The sequence below is a fragment of the Electrona antarctica genome (genome assembly GCF_951216825.1).
Source record: "Electrona antarctica genome assembly, chromosome: 11".
NCBI lineage: Eukaryota > Metazoa > Chordata > Actinopteri > Myctophiformes > Myctophidae > Electrona > Electrona antarctica.
In genome coordinates this window covers 18,186,020-18,203,864 of record NC_136792.1, presented here as the reverse complement: position 1 = coordinate 18,203,864, position 17,845 = coordinate 18,186,020, and the positions used below count along the sequence as shown (strand labels likewise).

General features: G+C 39.6%; 1 protein-coding gene across 2 annotated transcripts; it reads left to right on the top strand.

The window, feature by feature from the left end:
* The first annotated feature begins 636 nt into the window (after positions 1 to 636).
* Positions 637 to 15,986, top strand: tada2a (transcriptional adaptor 2A). Of its 2 annotated transcripts, XM_079514317.1 has the most exons (16): positions 637 to 784; positions 1,248 to 1,354; positions 1,580 to 1,639; positions 3,250 to 3,327; positions 3,835 to 3,926; positions 4,102 to 4,259; positions 4,549 to 4,637; positions 4,965 to 5,037; positions 5,141 to 5,204; positions 6,777 to 6,820; positions 8,630 to 8,740; positions 10,492 to 10,563; positions 11,711 to 11,843; positions 12,224 to 12,267; positions 14,229 to 14,308; positions 15,384 to 15,986. In XM_079514317.1, exons 1-16 carry the CDS (start codon positions 760 to 762, stop codon positions 15,567 to 15,569), a joined length of 1,416 nt encoding a protein of 471 aa, XP_079370443.1. In that variant the 5' UTR covers positions 637 to 759; the 3' UTR covers positions 15,570 to 15,986. The 2 variants fall into 2 exon arrangements, with proteins under 2 accessions (XP_079370443.1, XP_079370444.1); XM_079514318.1 differs by lacking the exon at positions 3,250 to 3,327.
* Positions 15,987 to 17,845: the final 1,859 nt, after the last annotated feature.

Here is a 17,845-nt window from a genome sequence, read left to right as displayed (position 1 = left end):
GACCTTTCTTTTCCTTTCGTTATTTTGTATCCTATATTTTCTGCGTCATAATTTGATTCTCTTATAATCTTGTTTATAATTGTATTCGAATGTCAATTTATAATGGGTTATTTGCAGTGTATTAATGCTCTATCATGTGTGAATGATAAACTATACTTTGAATATGTTGTTTAAATCACAGTGGCTCAGGAGGATCTATTATTAGCCAATGTCTAGCCACTGTTTGATGCAAGATCACCACTTTGTGGTAGGATGGAGAATGACACTGTTAATGGGTTTACTTTTATACATTCAAGTCGCCCTAACCACCTGAATACATTGGTCTGCTTTTCTTCTTAGATCTGGGTAGTAATAGACGATATCTTGGGTTAGTGATTGATCGATTGATTGATTGATGAAAAATTGTATTACAGTATGTGTGTAGAATGGGTACATTTCAAACAAAAGCAGCTATGAGGATGAAACCAAGACTTGTTTACATCAGGGTCCTCGATTTTCAATTCATCAGAATATTTAAAAACATATTTTGTTTTTTACTGACAAAAATATGAATATGAATACTGTCATGCAAACATGCCAAACAATACTAAACCACTTATTTTTTCTTCCTTTCCTTTCTTTCCTGGATCATGATGATCGATTTCTCTTCACTTGGCAAACCTCTCCTGTCGCAGGTTTCTGTAGAATGTAGAATTTGATAAATAGATTGAAACCGAAAAATTGACTGCTCGGCTGTATTATTTTGTTGAAAAGAATCTTATGGATCATTTAACGTCTTTTGGAAGTAAGTAATGAAAGCTATAATGCAGACTTAAAAACGATGCAGTACACTACAGCTAGTTAGCTGTTAGCCTGCAGTGTCGACCGAACGAACGAGCGACACAAGCTATCTATGCTAATTAAGCAGCATACTAGCTAACTTTTGCCTTTTTTAATCCAATATATTACAAATTTTTTGCCATGTGACGATCATTTGAGCAATTCGTACCTTATTGTGAACATCCAACCGCATTACGCTACATGCAATTTGAAACGGCATTAGCGGATCCGTACAACAACTCGGTATCTTTTGCTTTGCAAAATCATAAATTACCAGTGGGTGCATGACACTATTTTTGCCTGGTGGTGATATAGGCTGGCCATACATATTTTACCTGCCTGTGAAGTATTACGAGTGGTTTAGTTAACAGTACCATGTATTCTCAAGTTTTTAAATATGTATTCAACCAAACTCAATTACTCTCCAGATGATGCTTTTGGTAAGCCGCCATGCAGAGGATGCTCATCTTACCTGACCGAGCCATACATCAAGTGTGCAGAGTGTGGTCCCTCACCTTTCCTTCTGTGCCTTCAGGTTAGTCACTGGTAGCCTGGCTAATAAGCCAGACTAATATCACACAACACTGTCGCGGTATGGTAGGCAACTTTTTTTTGCCAACGGCTGATTCGGTCTGGTTTATTAACCAGGCTAAGTCACTGGCCGTGTGGATGCTTAATGGCACTGATAATGAAGCAGTCAGTAATACATAATTATTATTACTTAATAACGTAATAAACTAATACATTGTTTTGCTTTCAGTGTTTCACCAGAGGATTTGAATACAAGAAACATCAGAGTGATCACAGATATGAAATCATGGTAAGTCAAATGAAATGAAAGATTCTACTGGTGTTTATCATTGTTATCATTGACCACAAAAGGAAGAATAAGTCTGCACACCGCTTTGAAAGCTCCCCAAAAACACAACGTTTCGGCCTCTGTGGCCTTCGTCAGGTATATGAATAGCAACACATATAGAACAGGTATATATAGAGGTATAAGTGGGTAGACACAAATCAATGATATTATGCTCTCACACCTGTGGACAGTCCTTATTTGGGTTTGAACAAGGCTGTGACACTCAGGACAGAGAGTGAAGCCATTAGGGATTAGGCTATCCCTGTGTGGCCACCAGGGGAAGGAATCATACACACATATACAAACATCATATCAAAACCCGATCTAAGTGTAGACAAAGCTCACTGAACTGTACAGAGAGTAGCCTACATAATGCATTGTCATCTCTATGTAATAACGTATACAAAACATACTTAAAAAAGACAAGACCAAAATAATACACATTTACATTTATATCATTGACAATGACCACACACACACATCGAGCTAATTCGACAGCAGTGCCATGCAGTTCGAGACAGCTTTGCTCTCGCGTATCACAGCACACGCACGCTTAAATTACTCAGCATTTTACACAATACTTGCTAAGTACTCTGCCAAGGTTATTATTGACTTATTATCCTGCTCCTAATGTCTCCACATATTGTACAGTTAATATAAACCCCTTTTATTCAGGCACCTTGCAGCCACCTTGCATTAGGATCCCCTTACACAACATAATCATACAGCAACGTGCTTCCAGCCCATGCGTGAACATCAACACCACACGCTGTGTCCACCACAATCACCTCCATAACAATACAGACTTACACAACGCCTTTTCTTGTAAGACAATCAACAGCCGGTATCAACAGATATATAACCATTGTTATATATTTCCACACAGCAACGATGGGACCATGCAAAAAAAATCCTTCCCTTGGCCATCGCACACGCACTGCCAACAGATTTCATGCATCTCGCCCTGCATCTGCAGCAGCAGCAGCAAACTCTATAACCCATTTAGATCGGAAGACGCATCTGTGTCACCATATGAAAACTGACATGAAAACGTTTGAGAACCACTGATATAGAAAGATGTAGAAGACGTAGAATCTGGTCTCAGGTCTTCGTCAACCTTATTTCTTCACTTGCTACGCAGCCACAGAAAACAAATACCACAGGTCCCTTTCAGCAGCTGAAATCCATTTTCACTAGCCCTCTTGTCCACACACACACTCACTCACTCACTCACTCACTCACTCACTCACTCACTCACTCACTCACACACACACACACACACAACCCAGAAACTGTTATTAGCCTACCTGTGTTGTGCTAACCCTATCCACTCCACATCATTAAATCATTTAGCAGAGATTACGCCTATTATGTCTATAATGTTTAATGGCTATAAACACACGTTCTTTACACACACACATGCCCGCACGAAAACACACACACTACAGGGGATTACACAACCCCGCACGGACGCACAATATCAGCTGCTACAACCCCCTTCACATTGTGCATCGCGGCCTACAGTGCTTCTACATCGTTCCAATATGTTTGTGTAAACATAATCTCTGCAGTTCATGGTGTCAGCCGATCTGGGCCCAGACCAATGGGTGACAATTCATGACAACTTGACCATTCAATGGATTGATAAGGTGGGGATCGGGTGATGGTGTTCAATTACTCCACAAGGACAAATGTGTTCACTTGCGGGTGCCGAAGTTGTGTGTGTGTGTGTGTGTGTGTGTGTGTGTGTGTGTGTGTGTGTGTGTGTGTGTGTGTGTGTGTGTGTGTGTGTGTGTGTGTGTGTGTGTGTGTGTGTGTGTGTGTGTGTGTGTGTGTGTGTGTGTGTGTGTGTGTGTGTGTGTGTGTGTGTGTGTGTGTGTGTGTGTGTGTGTGTGTGTGTGTGTGTGTGTGTGTGTGTGTGTGTCGCAAATATGTCAGGGCGGAAACGAACGACTCAGAACACAATAGTTCCACCTTAGAGAATTTTGTTTCCTACCTAAACTACTGTGCTGAAACTGACAGAGGCAGTTATAGCGGACCCCCGCAGATAATAACAATGCAGCTGGTAATTCATTGATTTAATCAATTCTTATTTCTTCTTCTAGTATTTTTAATATGTGTATGTCTCACATCTCTGCTGCATCATCTGTATGTAGACATCAGATTTCCCTGTACTGGAGCCTGGATGGACAGCACAGGAAGAGGTGTCCTTGCTGGAAGCGGTTATGGACTGTGGTTTTGGGAACTGGTTAGTAAGTTCAGTCTTTAGAACACCAATATAAGCTTGCCTCTATTTGAATCGATTTTTGAGATGGTAAAGAACTTTTATTTTGTTCCTTAGTTCTCAATGCCATTTGCCATTCGCCATATGCCATTCGCAAATGGCATATACATTGTGTAATTATGTCTTTTTGACTCCTCAGGCAGGATGTGGCGTATCAGATGCGTACCAAAAGCAAGGAGGAGTGTGAAAGCCACTACATGAATAACTTCATCAACAACCCACTGTTCTCCTCCACCTTGCTCAGTCTCCGACAGATGGAGGAGGCTCGTTCTCCAGACGGCGCCATTCCCTTCAAACGTTAGTGTGTCCAGTTTCACTATCCAGTGGTGGAAGAAGTACTCAAATATTTTACTTTTTATTTTGTCAGATATGTTTTTTATTAAGAACAGATTATAAATTGTTATACAATTTGTACAATGTACATTCTTATATGAAAAAATGCAAAGTAATACTACTCTTTAAAGAAACACTCCCAACGTTGTTGTGAACAGGGGCCTCTACAGCATTGTCTTGTTTTGTTTGTGTTGTTGTTGAGTGGTGTATACGTGCTAACATTTTTGTGTGCACATATTCCATCTTACCACAGCCACAGATGACCCTCCCAGGCCTACATTTGACTCTGTGCTTTCTCGAGACATGGCCGGATACATGCCCGCCAGAGCAGACTTCATGGAGGTGAGGAGGTTTTATGTTTTTTACACGTGTGTTTCATTTTCATTTCTATTGAATTGTACATAACATGATTTCTTTTCTGTGTCAAAACAAAGGGTAAGAGATAACCACTAGATGGTTCTATTAGTGTTATTGAGAATATGTCCTTTGTCCATTGCTGCCCTGTAGCAAATGACTCATAGAAATTGTAGCTTTTACTCGTATGATAAAGAGCACTAACTTAGATGATATAAACTTTACTTATTCATCAAACAGATCTATATTTTATATATGGTTTATATTCTATTTTTTATTAATAGAAGCCTGTTTTGTCCTATGTATCCGATGTAGGAATTTGACAACTATGCTGAATGGGATTTGAAAGACATTGATTTTGTGGATGATGACTCGGACATCCTACATGGTAGTTTAATTATTTGAGATTATTTTCTTTCTGTTAAGAAATATTTATGACACCTGCTTAAGCATTTACAACACAATAATTGTCCCATATCTGCCTCCTTTAGCGCTCAAGGTTGCAGTTGTTGATATATATCATTCAAGACTGAAAGAGAGACAACGCAGAAAGAAGTAAGTCCATCTTCCTTCCGCTCATTTATAATATTCACCAGTAGAGGGCATTGTAAGTCATCACATTATGTTGTCCTGTATGACTTTCTGGGCTGGATCTCTGGGCTCTCTGACCACCAAAATACAATATTTGCTGAATTGAAATGAAGTCATACCTCATGTAACTACCATACCTCCTTAATTATGGAGATTATATATTAATTGCATATTAATTCAAAAAATTAAGTCTGCCTCAAGAGTAAGGCAAAGATTGCGAAAAATCTGTTTTTCTGTTAATTTCTTTTCAGATTCTTTAATACAGTTTACCACAATGTATATTATGCACATTTAACAAGCAAACTCTAAACAAAATATCCAAAAATACTGTAGCAGATCTACAAGCTCACGTGCTTTGACAAACTGCTATTTTATGCAAATCGGGATGCTAGGGTTCAAATACATTCATTAATCTAATCTGTGTAATGAACACACACTACAAGAGGCCTTTAGTCTTGCACTGCAAGTAAATTCCCTTCCTGGCTTCAACAACCAAAATACTAACATATTTAGTGCAAACAATAACATGATTTGAATCTATAGCACCCATACTGTATATTTGTACATAACCCAACATCCATAACACGTGAACTCGACCAACATAAAGCATAGCAAATGGCGTTGCTAGAACAGGCCATCTTTTACTGCTTGGCTTTCCAGCTGATGTCATTCCACAGAACCCCTCAGTCTGCTACACTCTGCTTCTAGTGCATGTAAAGCCAATCCCTGTGGTAATAAATCCATCAGTAGATAAGCGTTAACACGTTTCTCCCTGAACACTGTGGAATTCAATGTCTGGCTGTGAAGGCAATGCATGTGTGGTTCCAAGCTCCTCCATGTGCATGAAACTTGATGATTTCAATTTCATGCATGCTCCCTGCAGTGAGTTAGCGGTCATCGTGCCGCTAACTATTTGAGTGATTCCATATCCTTTCTTCAGCACCACCCTCCTCAGAACCAAGATTTTGGTGTAGGCCCATTTCACTTAAAATTATTCATATATATATATGAATATTGATACTTCTTACATACTGGTTCGACCTTGTTCCGAATAACAAATATCGCTACATAATAGTTGTGTTTTGTCTGAATGTACTCATGATGACACAACAGTTTGGAAAACAAATGTTTTCAGGTGACTTAATTGCACACACAATAAACACCCCTAGTATCTTTAGACGTGTTAAATGACTAAAAACCCCATCACTTTTTGGAATGTACAGTTGCCATGGTAATTGTTTTGGCACTGGGTATGATTTACTTCTTATAATCATACTCAAGCTAGTCGAAGGCATAGAAGCTACTAGAAGGCAGCTAATTACCTTTATCTGAATATTTTTAAATAGAAACACACTATTTTAGTGGTTATAATGTTTTTCTCTTAAGTAGTGATTATTTGAACAATAGTGCACGTTATGACATTTGTCTGTAGCAACCTGTGTGTGTAGTTTGTTAAATGTGTGTCAAGACTACAGCAAACCAAATCTACCTACAGGTACAAATAAAGTAACCTGAACTTGATCCAATTTGTTGCAGGATTATTCGAGACCATGGACTGATAAACTTGAGGAAGTTCCAGAGTGAGTACACTCATATTGACTTGGCTACTGTATTTCTAGCTTCCCATAAAGGCATCACATGTGTTATCTAGCAGCCAGAATGCCTCTGTGTCTGTGTTTCTATGGCTGCATCGTGTAAACAACTCCAGTGCAATAACCATCACCGTTAACCTCCGTGGCCCGCTCGGGCAACTGAGGCGTGGGAGCTCATATTTACGATCAAGGCTGAGAATAGTCCAATCGGAACGTGTGCCAGAGTGTGCCACAGCATAATTACAGTATATCTATGAATAGACTAGTCTATGAAATGAGAACTGCCGTTCTAATGACACAATAGATTGGGGCTTCGTGAGGTTTTATTGATCTGCTCCACGCAATTTGGATCTTGCCGAGTCTGGTAATGCAATCCCTTCCATGACGTGGGTTCACGCGTCGGAGGTCAGATGGCAAGGGACTCCATGAATGCATTTGTCCAGTCCAAACCTTCCTTCTGCTCATTGTTATCTCCAGGTGTTGCCCTGTGAGATGTGTTGTTGTGGTTTGGGAGTTGAAGAGTGCTCTCCTCATGTTTTATTTATTTATCCTCCTGCCTCCAGTCAGCCCTCCTCCCTTATCTTTGTAGTCTTTCAAGACAAAAGGCTACCCAGAGTAGCTGTGGAGCTGCAGCTTGGTTGTCATGGAGACTGTGTGTGTGTGTGTGTGTGTGTGTGTGTGTGTGTGCAGTTTGACCAACAGACTTCAGTGCAACGCTATAGTCAGCAGCACTGCCCCTCTCTCTCTCTGGCGCTACACGATGTGCCTCAGCAGCACTGCCCCTCTCTCTCTCTCTCTCTCTTTTGATTGATTGATTGATTGAAATATTTATTAACAGTTTGCAGAATTACAGTACATTTCAAGCACAAACTCAATACAAAGACTGTTAACTGTGATTGGACGACCCAATTAAGCATTACACTTGTTTACAAGAGGGTCCACCATGTTCAATTCATCAAAACATTTAGAGACGTACAAATAGACACTTCTATATAGTCAAAGAACATCGCTACATGATGAGACGGAAACAGCTGCACTATGAGCTGCCTGTAGTTCCCATCGATCTCATAGCCCGAGGGTATCCAGGTATTGAAATAACCGTGCTTATATAGTAGCCTAGCTTCTGACACGGCAGTCTGCACACAGCTGTAATTTATTTGATCTGAGTGGGCTGGTTCTAGCTCTTAGAAGACACTACAGAACAGTTCAGTTGGCACTAAAGTTCCGTAACCCACAAATGGGTCCCGACCCACTGTTTGGGAAACGGTGATCTAATGCATGTGGGACAGAGACATACAGAACTCCCCTTAAAGGAGAGCAACGTGTGAATGACTGTCCAAAACCACTGCAATGTTATGAATTCCATATGGGGTAAGAAGACTGGTACTGTGAGCAGATTTGATATGAGACTTTGTGATTTTTTTTCTATATTTATCTACTATGCTGCTTAGATGAATCAATGTGATAATGTATATCAAAGTTTTGTATCTTCCACAGGCCTAGACTGACTGTGTGTGTGTGTGTGTGTGTGTGTGTGTGTGTGTGTGTGTGTGTGTGTGTGTGTGTGTGTGTGTGTGTGTGTGTGTGTGTGTGTGTGTGTGTGTGTGTGTGTGTGTGTGTGTGTGTGTGTGTGTGTGTGTGTGTGTGTGTGTGTGTGTGTGTGTGTGTGTGTGTGTGTGTGTGTGTGTGTGTGTGTGTGTGTGTGTGTGTGTGTGTGTGTGTGTGTGTGTGTGTGTGTGTGTGTGTGTGTGTGTGTGTGTGTGTGTGTGGCGCTCACACTGTCTGTTTCTATCTCAGTGCTGGAACGGTGCTACCCAAAGGAGGTTCAGGATCTCTATGATGCTATGAGACGATTTGCCAGGGTGGTTGGTCCCACTGAGCATGACAAATTCATCGAAAGTCATGCATGTGAGTATTGAGCTGTATATGCATTGCACACTCTGCACAAAAAGCTTAAATAAAAACAAGCACACATTCCGTAAAATACTTATTTTCAGGATCAGGATGCTAAAATGTCCACTATGTCGAGTGCAATGCACTAAACGGCCCTGAATGAGTCTTGAGTGTGGAGTGTACTGTGTAGTGTGTGTTACATTAAGGAAACCGATCGTGTCGGCTTCCTTAGTTGCGGAGATTAGAAGAGTCAACGCTGTTCTACAATATCGTATATATACGACATCCCTAATTCAGGTCTATTCAGCATAATACAAGGGAAGAGTTGTGAGGTGAATATGTTTTTTCCCCTGCCAATTTTTAGTTGTTGCTAAGTTTGTATAGACCTTGTTACTACCAACTCCTACTATTTGGCCTGAGGAGGGTGTAGGCAATCACATGTCTCCTCCGACACACATGGAGTCACCAGCCTCTTCTCATCAATGTCAGTGAGGAGTTTGGTCTGGAGGGCATGCAGTAGAACACGCTATGCCTCCCAGATCCACTCCTTTACTTACTGAAAAGCCAATCTGTAGGAGTCACTATTGCTGCGACAAAGAAAGCCCTCCCATGTCAGCTTCCCATCCATGAATACAGCCAATTGTGTTGTTTGGAGTGCCCAGACAAATGGCACCGTGAATTGAACACAGTTATAGTTTCATTAAAAAGGTCTAGGTTTAAAATTTTAAACGGTATCAAAGGTGTGGTTTAATTTTTGTGATATTATCTCAATATCAGAAATGGCAGAAAATGTAAACGTTGCATAGCGACTGACTTGTTTGAACAGGCAGTCGGTGACTAATTACTTGCGCAAGCAGAGCGCGCAAGTAATAGTTTTCGTCCAGTGCTTCGATGCGTATGTCGCCGTTTGATGCGTATGCGCCATGCCAGCATATGACGTAATGACTACTTGTGCTTTGTGCTTGATATGGCAGTGGTGTCAGATTACATACATGTATACATAGGGGCATTACCTTTAATCCTCCCGACACTAAAACATATCGTCATTACGTCACCATCGAAAACCAATTACACCCTGGCTTTGGGTCCTTTAATCCACATCCACAAGCTGTCACTCATCCGTATTAATTACAACATTACGTAATTGATTGTTGTTAATTAGATTTAGAATTTAGAATTAGACTTTTTTATCTCCAAAAACTAGGTACGTAGCAAATAGCTAAACCTAATAATTCAATATTTCAAACGTTCTTTCACAGAGAAGCTGAGATTTGACAGTTTGTAGCGGTCGACAGTACTTGCGCGCTCTGCTTGCGCACTAGTGGCCTACTTGTGTACAACAAGCAAGTAGGCACTCGATAGAGTGCAGTTCTAGTTTGTTATATTGTTTGTGGACAGACAGACAGGCAAAAAAGCACAAATTATCTGTGTTTATATTGAAAATGTTAATAAAATCTAAAATATCAGAAAAGACATTTCACAGCATTAAATCCAAGAGTACTACTAATTTAAGCCTTTCGTGACATGGGTCTGTACAGGGTGAATATCCAATAGACTTCACATCTTTGGTCTTCTCTCACACACCTGTCGCCTTGTAGGTGTACAAAAGTCTTGCTTGTTAAGGAAGGGCGAGCGATTATTTCTTTCTAACCTGTCTGTGTTTGTGTCTGATTCTGGAGCTAATATCTCAAACCGCTGGACTAGACATTTTCTGTGGTTAAGACTTGTGGTTAACACCCAGCACCATCATGTCCTTTCCTGTCCAGTGGAGTTTGATTTGCAGAGGGAGATCCACAGACTACAGGAGTACAGGAGAGCAGGAATCAAGTCTTTCTGTGGTGAGTCCATTTTCACCTCCTCTTGACTTTCAGATTGCAGTGAATTTGGTGGTATCCAACCACATATTCAACTAAACTGTTTCAGATTTGGCTGGCTTTAGCCACTAATTACTACACCAAAGAGCAGAGATGCATGCATGGGGCATTAATTTACGTCATATTTATCAGCATCATGCATCATCTCATACTGGCCAATCAGAATGCCTGTGATTGGTTGGTTGATTTGCTAGTTTACATATGACGTAAAGTTTCCCTTCAATGTCAATGGCGTTTAATGTTTTGATGTTTAATTTATGTCATATTTAGCGGAATTCTGATGTCATTTCTCCGTTAATTGTCAATGGCAAATATTGAGACTGGCGGGGACAAGATTTAGCGGACATTTGACCTGAATTCCCCTTTCATTGTCAATGGCAAATCATGAGACGTGTGGGGACAAAAGCTGTTTATAGAAGGGGCTTAAAAAGTCAAGTGAGTGGTGCAACAGCGCCCCCTGTTGGTACCCTAAACATACGGACAGACAGACATTGCTGGTTCTAGGAGTGGTTGCACCACTCAAAAATCCTTTAATACTTTTGGCAGCACATCAAAAATACTGACAGGAAGCTGTTGCAGGACCTGTACAGCTTTTCTTGTCCAGTGGTATTTTCAAATCCCCTTTTGAAATACAAAGAGCATGGATGTTTCCAAACAAATATGTCAGTAATGACTTGAAATTCTACGATAACCATACCAACAATAACTAGAAAAGTGTGTTTGCCGCAGTTGCTTACATAGGCCCCTCCCACTAATATTGTCAGCCAATTACAATGTCACGCCAATGTCAACCACACTAAATAATAATAAAACTTTATTTGTATAGCACCTTTCATGACATGAAATGCAGCTACAGTACAGTACTAAACCAAATTATCTTTTCTTAATTAAGCCTGCATAGTTAATCAATCCAGGCACCACTTCCCTGAATGGGTTTTATGTCGTTTTCCTTGAAAGGAATGAAAAAACACCCGCACACTGCATCTGCTCGGTACATGAGCATTCATGAGTGGATCTGGGATAGCAATATGTTTGTATAGAGCTAATTTGGAATGGTGAATCTAAAACTCTCTGTGTTCTCTATTTTGCCTCACTGTCTATCCCCTGGCAGGTGCCAAGGTGTACGAGCAGGTGAAGAGGGCCCGGGAGGATGAGAGGAGGAAGAGGACCATGCTGTGTGATGTGCTACAGTACATCCAGGATGGCCGGGCATGCCAGCAGTGGCTCAGTAAACAGGCTGCAATGTGAGACCACTGTCCCTTTCACCTCCTGTTTATTAGAAGGGCAGCTATAATCCTCCTCTCCACAGACCCTGACCTCTGTCGCCACATAAACCCCCCAGACATGCTGAGACGAATAGAGCACACATGCTCAGTACTGCATGTCACCCTTACCAACCCAAATAATTATTTCTGTCTTTTTCATTATAGTCCTGCTGTTGTGATTATGTTTTTCGACCCAGCGTGGCAGTGCCTTATTGTTGGATGTTCTCCAGTTTTGTAAATTATTGCTTAAAAAAAAGGGTTGTTTGTGTGATGAGTCATTCCCTTATTGAGAGAGAGTGATAAAGAACACGCAGGCATGTGTGCCATATAGTGATTAATTTTTTCCCCTTTGTACACAGTGACGCTGGCATCACTCCCGTTGTCACGACCATCACAATGTCAGGTATGGTATCGCTGCACACACACACACACACACACACACACACACACACACACACACACACACACACACACAAGTTTTCACTAGTCCCTCTGCAAAAGGCAAACAAACACTCTCTAAAAAAAAAAGCAGCTTATGTAGTACAGTACATAGGCCTACTTATACATATATATTCTTTTCAATAATATTTGTATTGATTTTTACATTTTATGACAGACAAAACAGAAAAAAGACAGACAGCTCAGCTCAGACACGTTGTGGAACAAAGGACACAGATATACACACCTATTACCTTATTACCTACATCGAACCATAAAATAAAATACAAAAACTATATACATACTGTATATGGACACATTGTTTGGTGCTTGAAAGTCTAGATGGGTTAACAACTCCCCAGAGAAAATGAAAGAAAATAATAATACAATTTACAACACATAGTCATATATATATATATCATACATACATGTATTCACATACATATATATACAAATAAGACAGTAACAGTATTAATATCCACAGCCAAAGGTACAACAAATATTAAAAAATAAAGTGAATAAACAAGGAATGACGATTCTATCCATCAAGGTTAGTGGTTCTGTCAAGGAACCCTATGGTCAAGGTGGTAGCTAAATGAGGGCCAATAGATTGCAAATATGGGTCCCATATTTTATAGAAGGCATCTGTTGTGGAGCGTAGCAGGCAGGTTAAGAATTCCAACGGCATGCACTGCATGAATATTTTGTGCCAACAGAATATTTTTCCTAGCAGCATAAATTAAGAGATTAAACAGACGCATATGGAACTTGTTAACAATCTTATCATCAGGCAGCCCAAGAATCAAATGCATAGGGTCAGGTTCAATCTCCATATTGAAGATCTCCTTCATGCATGATACCCAACCAGTATTGTTTAATCTTATGACATGACCATATACAGTGAATATAATTTCCCTCTTCAGTTTTACACTTAAGACAGAGAGGAGATAGAGTAGGATTCATTTTATGGCGAAGTCTAGGTGAGATCTGTAATCGGTGTATGGTTCTTAGGTCGACCAAGCTCTATTACACACAGAAGGTTTTTTGGCATTTTCAAATATTTCACACCAAACCTTGTCTGTAATTTCAACCTCAAGATCACTTTCCCATTCCCTCTCAGCATCTTGTGCGTCAACAGTTGTTTTGGATCTTAACATGCCATACAGAATACCTATATAAACCCCCTTGTAAAATCCATTGTCAGTACTCTCTCAATGGCCTACTTATATCTTACTTTCCCCTCATAATTATTGCCCTCCTTTATCCAAACGCATAAATAGGATAATTTTCAATATTCAGTCGTTTATCTGCAAACCAACTTATAGTAGATTTGGAATCTGTTTCAATGTGCTCAGAGATAACAAGAATAAGGTGGAAGTAATGCTTACGTTTGGGCGACCAATAGTTCCAAACACTATTGTACAGTTCCAAAAACTGAAATATAATTTGTTAAAAATGCCAATTCGAGTAGCCTGGACGAGTAGTAGTAGTAGTAGTAGTAGTTACGAGTTTGAGTAAAACGTGAATATACCAAATTAAGCATTCCAAGAAGTAATGAATACATTTATAAAATTACTCTGAATTATTTTGAAGGAGCACAGGCTATATCCATACCCGCTCTAGTGTAGACCAGATCCGAAAACTGCAATGTTGATCCCACTCTACACAATGGATGTCGATGAAGCACTTGCGATACATGAACGTGATCGTGTCGCAGCAAGATCAAAGATTGTCGTAACTCTTTCAATGGGTCTGGTTACACATAGCTATATTTACACAATTTGCCAGTGGCCTTGACTGCCAACAAAGGGATAAACTGGATTTCATGGAGCTGACAATACATTATCTTGAGGTGTGCATAGACATATACAGTGGGCGTGTACCCTGTCTGACTGTCTTGACTGTTGTTGAATCCCTGTTCTACAGCGACTGGTCGGAGAAGTGCCCCTCCTCTCAACCTGACTGGACTGCCTGGAACAGAAAAGCTCAATGAACAGGAAAAAGAGGTAGCCTACATACTGTCTGTTGTCTGAACACAACTTTCAAGCTATCATTCCTTTTCTGGGCATATTCCTTGGTGCAAAAATGCAGATCTACATGCTACATGTGATACAGTTTTAGCTTGTAGATCTGCTATTTTTGAAAAATGTTCAATAGAGCTTAAGTGGTTAAGCCTAATTTATACTTTGCCCAAAACAACATATTTTCAATTCCGGCGAGGAATAAAGATAAAGTGTAGCCAATAAAACCGGGAAAGCATCTGTGTCATTTTAGATTTTTGCGTTTGCTATTAAAAAAATAGCAGACATACAATTGCGTCTCTTCGTGCCACGCTGTGAGCTCGTGCATCTGCTATTCTTGAACATTTTTGATCAATCTTGCAAGTGTGAGAACTACTGATTTAGAAGACATTTGTGACCTGGTCTAGCAAAATGGTCCTCATCTCGCCTATAATGAAAAGGCAGAAAATCTAAAATAAACTAGATTTTTTCTTTTTTGTGATTTTCGTTTTTTTTCATATTAACACAGTTTGAATGTTGAAGGTTTTCATTCCAACAGATTATTGATTTGGGCAAATTAAATGTATACATTTATAAGTCAAAGTAGGCTAGCCAGCTCTAGGTGTTGAAATGTTGTGAACATTCAAAGGGGATTTTCTCAGCTTTGGGTAAAACGGCACAATCATTTTAAAATGGTCATATCTCCTTCAAATATTTTCCAATTTCATTGAATGATACATCATATGAAAGCTTACATTCTGTACTTTAATAATCTGTAAAAAACTGAAAAATAACTCTGGTCGAGATGAGGGCCTATTTGCCAGACCCGGTCACATTTGTAGAACCGTTCTCAGATCTCAATCGGTTAAAATTACCGTATACAGGTGTGTTAACCCTCAACCTTGTGTTGTGCTTGTAGCTTTGCCAGGTGGTGCGGTTGGTGCCAGGGGCCTACCTGGAGTACAACCTGTTAACCCTCAACCTTGTGTTGTGCTTGTAGCTTTGTCAGGTGGTGCGGTTGGTGCCAGGGGCCTACCTGGAGTACAACCTGTTAACCCTCAACCTTGTGTTGTGCTTGTAGCTTTGTCAGGTGGTGCGGTTGGTGCCAGGGGCCTACCTGGAGTACAAGCAGGCACTGCTGAACGAGTGCAGGCGGCAGGGCGGCTTGCGGCTGGCACAGGCCCGGGCGTTGATCAAAATTGACGTCAACAAGACACGCAAAATCTATGACTTCCTAATTAAAGAGGGCTACATCAATAAAGCCTAGCGCTGCTGAATGACTTTGTGTGGCTTTGGCGATGATTGGATTGTACCTCATGCTCGGTGTTGTTTTTATACGCATTGTGGTTGTAAAATGGCGCTCTCAATGTCCTTCGAGATGTTTTCACTGATGCTCCTTCATTTGAAAGATTTTAATCCTTGTAATCAACCTTTAGGTCTGTGTTATTTTTTTAATTGAAAGTGTTATTTGTATTGTATAAAACAGACAAATCTATTTGTACAGTATATTTCCAGCAGCATAAATGTCTTGAGTGGAAATGGGTATTTAATTCCACTGTAATCCTTTTTTGTTTTATGTTAGCATTTGTATTTTCTTTAGTTTAAAAATATAATGGCATGTACATTTCATCATGTTGTAAAATAAATAAATCCGTTGAGTTAGTGTCTTAAGCTCAGGTCTGAACCACTGCCCCTCCCACCCTCAGATGGTTGTACTTATTGGTAACACTTGCTATGCATCCCATGCCTATAATGCTTTAAATGCAGTATTATCTACTTATAACACTGTATAATTATAGTTATAACATCTCAAGTATCATGCTTTATAACAATAATCATAACACATTACAAAGCATCTCATAATGCAATTAATAACAAATTATAATGGCTTTAATAATATAATAAATTATATTTATATAACAAAATACTGGTCACTCAAACCAGGAACATGGTTTTATTATAATTTGCCTAGGTGTTATACATTAAAATAATTATAATGCATTATAATCATGGTTATAATGCATTATAGTGTGGTTTAAGTTACTATAAGTGGCCATTGGACGCTTGAAGTCAAATGAATTACATTATGTAAGAACAAAACATTTTAGTTCAAGCACCCAATGACCACATAGTGACTTATAATCACACTAATGCATTAGAACAGTGATCATGATACATTATAACACAACTATGGCAATTATAATACACTAAAATTACTTGCATAAACAAATGTATGCGTGTTCACTGTCCAAATATAAATAACGACCTTAGAAGTAAAGTAATTATAAAATGCTTTATAATATGTTAAAATTATTGTTAGAAAGCACGATTATTTGAGTTCTTAAAACTAATTAAATTGTAGATTGCAATTCCTTAACTATTGTTATAATATGAGCTGCCCATGTACATCTTAGTCTGTGTACTTGAACTTGAGTTACAGTGTACTTGATATGTATTGTTGTAATCTCTAAGTACTGGACCCTCGTCTGGTTCTGACAGACAGGTAGTGTGTGCAGGCTGTATCTCAAGTTCAAGTACACAGACTAAGATGTACATGGGCAGCTCATATTACAACTGTGTTTACAATGCATTAGCAAATTGACCAATGTGTTAGTGCTTAAGATAGCAACTTAATGGATTCATGTTAAGGCCTCACTCACACCTAAAAAACACCTGTCTTGTGTCTTGTCCGTGTTTAATTGCCGCCCCAATGCATTTCCAATGGAAGTCACATGGTTTGACCAAACATTTTTGTTTGATGGCTGTGTTGTGCCCCCCTCCCCCGCGTCAAACCATGTGACTTCCATTGGAAATGCATTGGGGCGGCCATTAAACACGGACAAGACATGGACAAGACAAATGTTTTTTAGGTGTGATCGAGGCCAAGTTTCCAGCAACCAACAAACTCTTAAAGCCATTGTGTTATGTCGTCCTCTTTATTTGCACACCATGAATACGCATTACATTCATTGTTGATGGTTGTAACAAAAACAAATGACTGCTATCAAAATAAATATCATCTCTATTAAACTAAATGCACATGTCTAGACTAGAGGAGCCCATTAATCCTCTCATGCAGTTGTACAATTGAACTGTAGCTGTTTAATGTACTAACTGGTCTGCATATTTCAACTACAGTAGACAGCCTCATTTCTTACAGTCCTCATTGAAGTGCGTTCTATCTAGAGTCACATGGAAGGTGCTTAAAGGGGAATACCACTCATTTTCAACATTTTACTATGTCATTAATATACATTAGAGCTGTTAAATAAAAAAGTCCCCCCATGGTGAAGTACATCTTGATGACATCAAGATGTACTCCACTTACTTTCGGACCGCCAGTTCTAGGAAACAAAATGGGGGAACTTTTTTTATTAACAGCTCTAAGGTATATTAATGACATAGTAAAATGTTGAAAATAAGTGGAATTCCCCTTAAAGGATGGCAGCCCTGTCATGCGTTGGGGACAGTGCCTTCAGCCCCTAGCCCCCCCAAAGATTTTAACCCCATGATTTTAAAGGATCATTTTGCCTTTGACGATAT

Bases quoted from the DNA above. Each gene is read 5' to 3' on its own strand.
- tada2a (XM_079514317.1), top strand. From the start codon at position 760: ATGGATCATTTAACGTCTTTTGGAA. The intron at 1,640-3,249 runs GTAAGTCAAATG...TAATCTCTGCAG, and splicing joins ATCACAGATATGAAATCATG to TTCATGGTGTCAGCCGATCT. The intron at 3,328-3,834 runs GTGGGGATCGGG...ATCTGTATGTAG, and splicing joins CCATTCAATGGATTGATAAG to ACATCAGATTTCCCTGTACT.